This window comes from Cynocephalus volans, chromosome 17 (assembly GCF_027409185.1).
Source record: "Cynocephalus volans isolate mCynVol1 chromosome 17, mCynVol1.pri, whole genome shotgun sequence".
NCBI classification, from domain to species: Eukaryota; Metazoa; Chordata; class Mammalia; order Dermoptera; family Cynocephalidae; genus Cynocephalus; species Cynocephalus volans.
Genome location: NC_084476.1, coordinates 41,069,276 through 41,080,485, shown reverse-complemented (window position 1 = coordinate 41,080,485; position 11,210 = coordinate 41,069,276). Strand labels below are relative to the sequence as shown.

At 44.0% G+C, this 11,210-nt stretch overlaps 1 protein-coding gene across 1 annotated transcript; it reads right to left on the bottom strand.

Moving 5' to 3' along the window:
- Positions 1 to 4,137: 4,137 nt before the first annotated feature.
- On the bottom strand, positions 4,138 to 5,097 carry LOC134365818 (olfactory receptor 13C7). Its single transcript, XM_063082122.1, has one exon. The coding sequence runs from the start codon at positions 5,095 to 5,097 to the stop codon at positions 4,138 to 4,140; it is 960 nt and encodes a 319-aa protein (XP_062938192.1).
- Positions 5,098 to 11,210: the final 6,113 nt, after the last annotated feature.

The window sequence follows — 11,210 nt, the reverse complement described above, 5'->3', positions numbered from 1 at the left end:
GAAAACAAGTGTTGGTGAGGATATGGAGAAAGGGGGAAACTTGCACAGTGTTGGCAGGAGTGCAAACTAATAAAGCCATTATGGAAAACAGTATGGAGGTTTCTCAAAAAATTAAAAATAGAGCTACCATTTGATCCAGCAGTCTCACTACAGCAAAGGAAATAAAGTCAGTATGTCAGAAGTATTTGAACTCCCGTGTTCACTGCAGCACACTTTACAATAGCCAAGATATGGAATCAACCTAAGTGTCCTACAATGAGTGAATAGATAAAAAAAAAAAAGGTGGGGGGGGCAGCATGTATACACAATGGACTACTCCTCAGCCATAAAAAAGAATGAAATCCTGTCATTTATGGCAGCACGGATGGACTCAGAGGAAATTATGTTAAGTCAAGTAAGCCAGGCACAGAAAGACAAATACCACATGATCTCACTCACATGTGGAATCTGAAATAAAAGTTGATAGTATAGAGGCAGAGAGTAGAACAGTGGTTACCTAGCTCCCTAGTGGAGACTAGGACGGGTGGAGGGAAAGCAGGGAAAGCTTGGCCAATGGGTACAAAATTACTGTTAGATAGGAGAAATAAGCTCTGGTGCTCTATGGCACAGTAGGGTGACTGTGGTTAACAGTTCAGGTTTGTATATTACATAAAAGCTAGAGGAGAGGCTTTTGAATGTTTTCACCACAAAGAAATGGTAAGTGCATAAGGCGATTGATACTTCAACTATCCTAACCCTATTATTATACAACATATACATGTATCAAAAGATCAGATTTTGCTCCATAAGTATGTACAATTACAACGTGTCCATTCAAATTTTAAAAAAATTTTTTAAGATAATAGAAATCTCTACACGAACTTTTTGAAGTACCTTGTATATTTAGACTTAGAGCAAATACATCATATATGTACACAATTCAAATATACATATACATACATATACACATATATATTTTTCTTTTTTCTAGCTCTTTTCACTTAAAAGTTCTGGAAATTATGACAAACTCAATAGCACTCCTAGCATCCAGATTATAGTTTTTAAATCCCATCCATCCATCTAAAGGAAACAAGGGTTCCATAAAGAAAACAGTTATTTTCAGGTTTGGAGGGAAAAATGTGAATGTTGAGCCTGGAACATTTTGACATACCAGAAAGCAGGGAAGTTTCCCATAGTGAGAAACTATTCCTTCCAAAATATCTAACTTAAAATGGGTGGTTGTGGGAGGAACAGAAAGAGAGAGGGAAAGAGTGTGAAAGGGAGAGGCAGAGGGATAGAGAAAAAAGAGGAAAGAAATACAGATTAAAAGAGACTAATCACAATGTATGGTCTTATTTGGATTTTGGTTTAATTAAACAAACTAAAGCATTTATAAGACATTTTTGGAAATATAAATGCTGAATAATTGATGATATCAAGGAATTGTTTTTGTTTTAGGTGTGATGATGGTTATTTATTTGTATTTCTACAAGAGTGCTAATCATTTTTAGAGACGAATACTCAAATATCTAAAGATGGAATGCTGTCACCATCTGGTATTTGCTTCAGGTTAATCCAGGAGAGGAAGCAATAATCCACAGGGGTATGTGTGAACAAGACTTGCCATGAGCAGATCATTGTCGGATGTGGAAGAAAAATACTTAGGGATTATTTTCTCTACTTTTCTATAGGTTTTAATTTTCCCATAAGAAAAGATCAAAGCCTCCTCCAAGACTTAGCTCGTGTAGTGCTGCCTTTATTTCTGTCTCCACATGGGTGTGGTTCTCTTTGTGCGTTTGCTTTGTCATGTCTCCCTGCAGACCAGCTTCCTCTTCACCGGTAGGCACACGGCCACATTAGTCCTGGCTTTACATGGTCCCTCAGTTCAAGAGTCCTATAGCAACTAACAGGTGTCTCTGTATCCGAATTCCAAATTCCTTGGAGAAAAAATATGATTAGCCCAGTTTGGGTCAAGTGTCCAATTACCTGTGGCCAGGGGAAAGGGCATGACTGTCCACTCAGCAGGTACTAAGGGAGAAGACTTTCTGCCTCAGGCAGCACTTTCTAGCTAGTGTGCCACAGGCTACAGACGTGCCATGCTCAGAGTCCCCCTAGGGTCACTAAGCAGGACTTGTAGTGATTTAAGCCCCCATGTGAATTGCCTTCAGCCATGAATAGACTCATGCATTTACCCCAGGGTGTCATACACAGCCTATTATCTTCTGTGTGTTTCGTGGCAAGAGAAAGATGGGGAAGCATGGAACTAGAGAGGTGGGCAGGGTGCGGGTTGTAGGCAGATTTCAGAAAAGTTATCTGCAATATAAAACAAACTTCCAGGTTACATCTGTGGTAAATGGGGAAGCTGGAACCTAACCAAGGTTGGTTCAAAAGCTTCTGATGCTAAATAACACTGCATGGCCTCAACCAACTATTTAGCATGATTTTGTTAAGTATTGCCAATATCCACAGATTCTGAAAAGAGGGCATGTGCTACTTGAGCATTGGAGTTTGCAGAGTGACACAATTTGGGTTCCCCAGGAAGCAGACTCTGAGCCAGAGAATAGCGTGCAGGGGGTTATTAGGAGTGTTCTTAGGATCGACACTTGCAGAAGGGAAGGGAAGGGAGGGAGGGAGGAGACGCAGGACTGTGCAGAGAGAGAAGCTGGGCAGTGATGCAGTCCCAACAAAAGCCTCAGTCAGCCCCATGGGGAACTGTGGCACTAGAATGTCCCTTCGAGTAGTCCTGAATGGGGGGCAAGACATTGGAATGTCTTCGTCAATCATTTTAAAGTCAATTTTTGTTTTAGAAAAGGTGAGATTTATCCAGAGTTGACGCTACCCTTTCTGCAGTGAGCTAAGGAAGGTATAGTTGGGCTCTGTGCTCAAAGGGGAAAGGGAAATTCAGACCTGGGTGGTGCAGATCATACTGGATTTGATGGAATTAAACAGGAACATGCTCCTGGGCTCCTGCAGCCCAGAGACTGGTTAAGGGGTCACACAGCTATGACTCGGTGCCACATTTTGCCAGTATAGGCAGGAGAGCGCTGCGGGGTGGAGAGTGGCTGGCTGTATCTCTGACAGGAGGATCCTGGGGCGCCCAAGCAAGGCCGGCAGAGAGCATACATCTTCCTTAGAGATTTTTCATTCTTGAGAAAAAACGATCATCCAATTGCCTCAAGGAAAGAGACACTAGCAGTTTTCTCCTTCACAATATCTTTGCCCTTTTTTGTGCCTCTGCTGGCTGAGATCCTCCTGCATTTTACTGTCAGTTGGCCACCTGGTCCCAGACCACAGCTTCCACCTTCCACTGGTCTTGCTTCGCCATCCTGGCTCCAGCTTCCTTCAGACCGCTGTGGTGGCCCAGCTCTCTCTTCCCCACCGGTCATCCCTCAACTCTCCAGGCTATAGAGCCAGACTGTCCTTTAGCAAGACTTACCAAGGGCAGAAAAACCAAGCTTAAAACTGGATACCAGCTATGAGTCTCCCAGGCTAGGATTCTCCACATGGGTGTTGCAGGATCTGGCTTACTTGCCCTTGAAGGAAATACCCTGTGTGGAATCTACATGGTTCCAACTCCTTGGAGTCCCAGGGAAAGGAAAAAGGCCAATTTCATTCTCATCTCCAGTCTCAGCCCTGCTCCCAAGTAAAATTTAATTTGAAAATGTGCCATTATATCTACAATAAAGACAATTTTTTAATACTATGTCAATTGACAATTTTGTAATACATGAGCATAGTATGACTCAAAACTACGTCATGAAGTTCTGCCTCATACTGTCTTCAGTGTCTCCTTTCTTGAATAGAATCTTGGCTTTACCTTTTTGTAACACAAAGGTACTTGAAGCTATTGTTTACGAAACAGAGGAGCAATCTGCTAACAAAGATGAATCCAGACTTGCACAGTTGAAATGTAGAAAATCACTAATTGTTTCTCCAGCAGCACTCTACTCCCATCCCCTCAAGCCACGCTCCCATCAGGTTTTAGGTTTCACCATTTTAGTTGGATCCAGTGACAACTAAAGTTCTGCATTACATGTGTAACTCAATTTTCTGGTAATCTCTCCTCCCACGTATCTTCTTTGAGGGACACAGCCTTCTGAGATTCGTGGGTGAAGCAGGCGAGAGGCACAGAACTAAGAGGACGTCTACCCTGCACCGTCACTGGCTGAAGCGTCTCTGACTCACCAGGTTCCTCACAGCGGCCTTCACGTCCTTGTTCCTCAGGCTGTAGATGATGGGGTTCAGCATGGGGGTCACCACCCCATAGAAGAGGGAGATGAGTTTGCCTGGAAGGTCCTGCTTGTCTGTCCCCTGTGGGTCCTTAGACTTGGGCTTCCCATACATGAAGAGGATGGTCCCGTAGAAGACGACCACGACTGTGAGGTGAGCGGAGCAGGTGGAGAAGGCCTTCTTCCTGCCCTCAGCAGAGGGGATCCTCAGGATGGTGGCAACGATAAAGACATAGGAGACAAAGATGAACAGGACAGGGACTGCCAGAAAGATCACATTCGTCACCCCCATGCTGATCACATTGATGGAGATGTCAGCACAGGCCAACTTCAGGACAGCCAGGATCTCACAGGTGAAGTGGTTGATGATGTTGTCCCCACAGAAGGGCAGCCTCATTGCAAGGGACGTTTGAACCATGGAGGCAGCACTTCCAGCCACCCAGGAGCTGACAGCCATGGGCACGTAGGCAGCCTTGCTCATGACCACGGGGTACCTCAGGGGGTTGCAGATGGCCACGTAGCGATCAAATGCCATCATGCCCAGGAGCACACACTCTGTGGCTCCCATGGCGAAGGACAGGAACATCTGCACAGCACAGGCTGAGGAGGGGATGGTTTTCCTGGGGGTCAGGAAGCTGTCAAGAATGAGGGGGACTGAGGAGGTCGTGTAGCAGATGTCCAGGAAGGAGAGGTTCCCCAGGAAGAAGTACATGGGCGTGTGCAGGCGGGAGTCAGACACAGTCACCAGGACGAGGACCCCGTTGCCCAGCAAGATCACCAGGTACATCAGCAGGATGAGCACAAAGAATGTTTTCTCCAGCTTTGGGTGGGCTGAGAGCCCCAGGAGAACAAACTCCGTTACAGAGGCTGTCTGGTTGGCACTTTCCATGGTGTGTATCTTCTGTCCACTGAAGAAAATACTCAGAAGTCCGAATTCAATATTCTTTGCTTTGCAAAGTGCCAGGGCATCTGGTCTGGAGTCCCAGTCTGGCTGAGTGATTAAAAACAGTTCTGAAAGCCCACAATATCTATTTCTTTCCAAGAAAAAGGAGGAACAAAATCAGAAAATATTTTGGGACCATTGGATACCAAATTTACAATGTTTAAAATGATGACTGATAATTTAATGTGTTTGATCAGATACAAAGACACATAATACATTCATGTTATTAGTGCTACATCCTAGATGGTGAGTCATCTCATTAAACTTTGATCAGAAAAGTGACTATGAGTTTACTCCATGTTCTCCCCACTTTGTGTCAGATACTAGTAACACAATTAGTTGTGGACCTTATAATGAATTCTCTCCAGATCATTCATAAAGAAAACATACTCCTGTTGTTCCCAAGATCTTTCTTATGACCAGCCCCAGGGCTTCCTATGCATCCATTCCTCCATCCACCCACTGTGTCTGAACATCCATCCACCAAACTACTTGTTGATCCACTACAGTATGTGGTATGACAATTTCTGTGAGGAACAGATGTGACCCATGGCCCAGGCTTCAGTGGGCTCACAACCTGGCAGGAGGGAGAAGTAGGATTCAGGAGAGGCCAGAGTAGCCAAAAGGGCAAATCTAGGTATTAGTGGGAACAGGGACCGTAGAAGCTCCCGTGGTGATATGGGATTCAGCTGGGTCTTTAAGGGCAAGAGGAGACTGGACCTGGAGAGATGCAAGAAAAAGGAGGGAGGTTTCCAAGGTAACTCTATGCTCTGGAAATTCTGATATGTACTGTGGTGAGTGCTTATAATTTTACACTGCTTTGGCATTCATTTTTAAATATAAGTTTAAGTTTTCATTCCTGAAGCAGGACTCAGTCACCCTGATACAGTTTCCAGTTCTATGCTCCACCCAGATGGCTCCAGGCGGTGGCCAGAAATGAAGACTTAAAGGTGTCTCTTCCACCTAGCAGGAGGGACTCCCAGCTTTCCCACAGCTTCCTTTAAATGAACATAAAGTCAGACATTTGACCACCTCTTAGTCACAGTGTAACCTCCTGGAACTAGTGCCTGCTTGCTTTAAACCCAGCAATTAAAGCTCCCCAGGAAAGCTGTTTGGATAATGCTATGGACCCACTAAAGGTGTTGGCCCACGGGTCCCCTGTCCTGCTATCCTCGCCTGCGTTCCCTGATCTCTGTGTGTATGTGGCCCTCTCGGGTTGTGCCGTGTATGCCCCAGGGTCTGTAAGCACTAAAACTCTTGAACTTTCCCATTGTGATTGTGTTATTGAAGCCTTGCCCCAATCCAATCCCTGAAGGCAGGAAAACGCTGAAGGGACCCACGCAGGTAGATCCCTGCCAGTGCTCTTTGTCCAGGCCTCTTAGCTGCTAAGGACAGCAGTTACCAGCTAAGAGGAAAGAGTTTCATTCAAGATATCTCCCTAATAGTCCAAGAAGATAAACGGAGGACTTGCCCCAGAAACCCATCGTGATTCAAAACTTTTGGAAATCCAGTTCTCTGGGGTGACTAAAGCAGTGCTTTTCTTATCATTCTGCTGGCTCTCCTTCCCTCTGGGTGAGTATCCATACAGGAATCAGTCACATAATATTCCTTGAGGCTTTTGGCTCCGCTGCTACGTATGTCACCCAGACTTAGAGCCGGCCACTGGCTATGCTCCCCAAATAGCTTAATCCAACTGTATTAGTCCGTTTTGTGTTGCTTGTAACAAAATACACAGAACTGGGTGATTTATAAAGAAAATGAAATTTATTGCTTACAGTTTCTGAGGCTGGGAAGTCCAAAGTCCATCTGGTGGTGGCAACAGTGACACAGCAGTCTCACATTGCAAGATGGTGGAAGCAGAGAGAGCAGAGCAGAGAGAAAGACAGACTCTCCTCTTCTTTTAAAGCCCTCAGAACCATGCCGCTGACCACCATTTTTAATCCATTCACTACTGCATGGTCCTACAATCCAACCACCTCTTCAAGGTTCCACCTTACAATTACCATAATAGAATCTCCCACCCTCTTAACAGTCACAGTGGGGGGAAGACAACTCAAGCTTCAGGGAGCTTTGGGGGGACATAATTCAATCCACTGCACCAACCTTCTCCCCATTCTAGATCCTCTTCTGCACATCACTGGCGCATGGCTTTTCAGTCTCAGCTTGATCTCTTCTAGTGATGAAGAGCTCATTACATTCCCAAACAGTCTGCTGCATGTATGCAGAGCTCTGGAGTGTCAGAAAATTCTCCATACTGAACCAAGCAAGCAGCTTTCTGAGGTTCTCTCATTCATATGCTGGTAGTGACTCAGCCCCCTTCTGGGATTGCCTGTTTGTGGAAAAGTCATCAGAACAGGCTCTGAAGCCATGGGATCATCTCATTTCTGGGGAGTCCCTGAAGTTAGGTGAGTCCCTGACCTAAGACTGAAAAGTTTCATAGGCTTCTTGCCATCTAGATTTTTCTGACCCAAGAACAGTCTTTATGATACCACCGAAATTGCTTCATTTCTTCCCTTCTCAAGCCCCCATCCCTTTGGAAAATCAAATCAGAAGCTGAAATGTTACTGTGCTAATAAAAGGTTGAGTATTACTCTTTTAAGAACCCTCACTTACCTTTATCAGAAACCCACTGAGAAAGGGTCCCTATGGCTTAGGAACACAATGTGGGCCAGAAATAGCAACACCAGTTTGGAATGCCCTGGCTGAGATGACCACCTCTGATTTGAAGAAAGGAGTCAACACCAGTTCTTCCCACTCTTAGTTCTATGTTTTAGGCAAAATCTCCAAATGAACCATTAGTACGTATAAAGGCAATTTGAAATCAGTGCTGCGATGGGGACTATTGTTCTCCCTGAAGTGATTAAAGTTTGGAAATGGAATCATACAAAGTCAGAAAACTTTTTATACTCCTGGGACAATGTCCCTAAGATCTAATTATGCTTCAAGCACTCCAGGAAGACTTCTTTTTCTCCTTCTTTTGATCCCATTGGAGCTTTCCACACTTAAACCACTAAAGAACATCAGGGGAAGCTTTTCCATGTCCTTCTTGAATTTCTGCAAACTTGAAAATGCTAAAAATTCTTGAAAAGAAGTTATGGAACTAAAAATTATTTAGAAATGCTCTCTGTCCATGGCATTATGAAAATAGCAGCTGTGGCACATTGATTCTAAATCAAGTGCTCAAGGGCATATCGTGGACACTTAAGGGACCTGCCATGTAGGACCCTGGGGAGACTTCAAGGAGGAGACAGTTTCTGGCTAGACCTTGAATCATGGAGGAGAATTTACACATGAAGAGACAGGCAAGGGATGGGAGGAAGGGGAAGACCATCTTGGGGACAGAGCTTGGCACAAGTCTTGGGCTTGCATATTTCTTCCATAGCTTCAACAAGTCATTTGTTTGAAGAGCATCATGGAACAGGAGGTATAGTACAGAGTGCAGAGAGGACATTCTATGTTGGTGGAATCTGGAGTGTGGTAGGCAGCATCTAAGATGGCCCTGGTGATTCTTTCCTCCTGGTATTCATGGCCTTGTGCAACCCTCTCCTCTTGATATACTCCCTTGCTGACTTTGATGAAACAAACAGGCTGATTGGAGAGACAAATGCGGCAAGGAACTGAGGTAGGTCTCTGGCCAACAGCCTGTGAAGAACTGAGGTCCTTAAGGCACTGAGTCCTGTCAACCAAGTAAGTGAGCTTGAAAGCTAGGTCAGTTGAACCTTCATATGAGATCCCAGCTCTAGCCAACGCCTTCATCGCAGCCTTGTGAGAGGGGACCCAGCAAATCTATGATCAAATCTTGACCCACAAAAACTGTGAGATAATACATGTGTGTTGTTTTAAGCCACTTAGTTTTTTGAGTAGTTTATTATGCAACAATAAATAACTAATGCATAGAGTATGGTGATGAGCTGTGAGAAAGAAGCCAGGGAAAGAAGGAGGTGACACCTCTAGAAAGTGGCCCAGTGAAGGGGAGCCCTCTGCTTCCTCAGAAGTCTGCCCTATTGCCAGAGGACACTGGTGGTCAGAAGGTTCTTCCTTATTCTGGACCCAAACCTGCCTGTTTCCCTGCACCTCTATCCTGGGTCTTAGCTCAGCCCCCGGCCACACAGGACACTATTGCCTCCTCTTTTGTATATCAGCCTGTCAGAGACAGAAAGACAGTAAATCATCATAGATATACTCAGTTACACTGCAGATATGACCCTGAACCAAGCACAACACTCCTTCTACTGCCTGCTCTGAACACTGTGTTCCTGTCAATGTGTCAGAGATCCCTTTGGCTTGCCTGGCAAAGGACCATCTCTTCCAGGAAACTTTCCTTGGCAACTCCTGCCCACAGAACTCTCCTTCCTCTCAACTTTAAAAGCTTCATTCTCTGGGATGTCCAGTTTTGTTCTGAACTTTGGAAATCGGTTTGTCTTATTTATTTTCTCTGTGTGTCCATGTGCATAGCTCTATTCACACATCCGTGTGCATAATAAGTGGTTGTGTACCTCTTTTTCTCTTCATCCCCAAGGATCTGGTAATATCTATTCACAAGATCAAATACCAATAGGCTTCCCAGGAAATCATGAACTTGATGTTCTAATACCCCTTTGTCTAACTGATATTCCAGAATTCACTCACATTCTAATATTTTCCTTCTGGACGGAAACTCAGTGGTGATATTGTCAATAGTTCTTTTAACTATGTCCCTCATTTTTCCATAGAAGAGTTATTCTTTATGACCACAGTGGCAAGAAAGAGGAATCAAAATGGTGAATAGTGAGCTCAGTTTCCTGGGCTTACTCCATATCTCATTCCTGAACTGAAAACACTTTGCTGTCATGGAGAGCTTCTTCCTCATTTCCTCTTTTCATTCTGTGACTACTGACAGGAATCTCTAGAATCATACTCGTTGGGTCCACAGTAAATTCTGATGTCTTAGGTGATCCCTGCAGAATAGTTGAGCTTTGAGAAACAGCCTCATGTTCACTCTCTCCTTCCTCTTAGGAGCCTCAGTGATGGAGATCATTGCTCCCTGAAAGCTTCCTGAATTGATGGAGTAAGAAGAAGAAAAGATTTGTTCCAATTAGGACTGTTATATCAGATATTGACAGATCGGCTAGAATTCTGCTTATCTTTTATAGAGAGGAATTTTGTACCTTTAAATAAATAAATAAATAAATAAATAAATATGTGTATATCAGAACTCTTGGAAGACTCTACCAGCTCTAAAACATTTTTTTTTTCAGTACAGTATGTTCATTGACTTCCCTCCCAAACATCTCTTTATTCTTTGATACCTGCCTTGGTGAACACCATGCAGTATGGAGAGTCCTCCCAGTTCTACCCACAACACCACTCAAGGACATCCCAAGGACCAAGCGTGCTTAAGGGAATAATTCTTTGATATTGACTTTCTATCCTGATCACTGATTAATTTCCAAAGTCACTGAGACGATGGCATGTATAAACAGTAATTTGCTGAATGCATAAATATATGATGGAACTGTCTGTACCATTGATCCAAGTGGCACAGGAAGTCTTGGGCCCTCAGATGACCTGTGGGGGAGAGGAGCAAAGAAAAACTAACCAAATATAAGAGCAAGCCACCAATAGAACACAGCTTCCTTTTGTGTTAAGGTTGATGGAAAGCTTACTAGATGACCACTTTCTAGAAGAGGCCTGACCTGGAAAGAAGTTAGGTTCAGGTCTGTTGGTCAGGTAAAACACAGAGAAGGCAAAAAATCTGAAAATCTGGAGGAAATGGATAAATTTTTGGACACACACAAACTACCAAGACTGAGCCAAGAAGACATAGAATATCTGAACAGACCAATAACAATCAAAAAGATTGAAGCTGTTATCAGCAGTATCCCAACAGAAGAAAGCCCAGGACTGGATGGCTTCACTGCAGAATTTTACCAAACCTTTAAAGAAGAATTAATACCAATACTGTTCAAGCTATTCCAAAAAATTGAAATGGAGGCCACTCTCCCAAACTCATTTTATGAGGCAAACATCACTCTGATACCCAAACCAGACAAAGACACAGCAAAAAAAGAAAACCACAG

What these genes read in the sequence shown, in the direction of transcription:
- LOC134365818 (XM_063082122.1), bottom strand. Translation starts at nt 5,097, where the DNA reads ATGGAAAGTGCCAACCAGACAGCCTCTGTAACGGAGTTTGTTCTCCTG.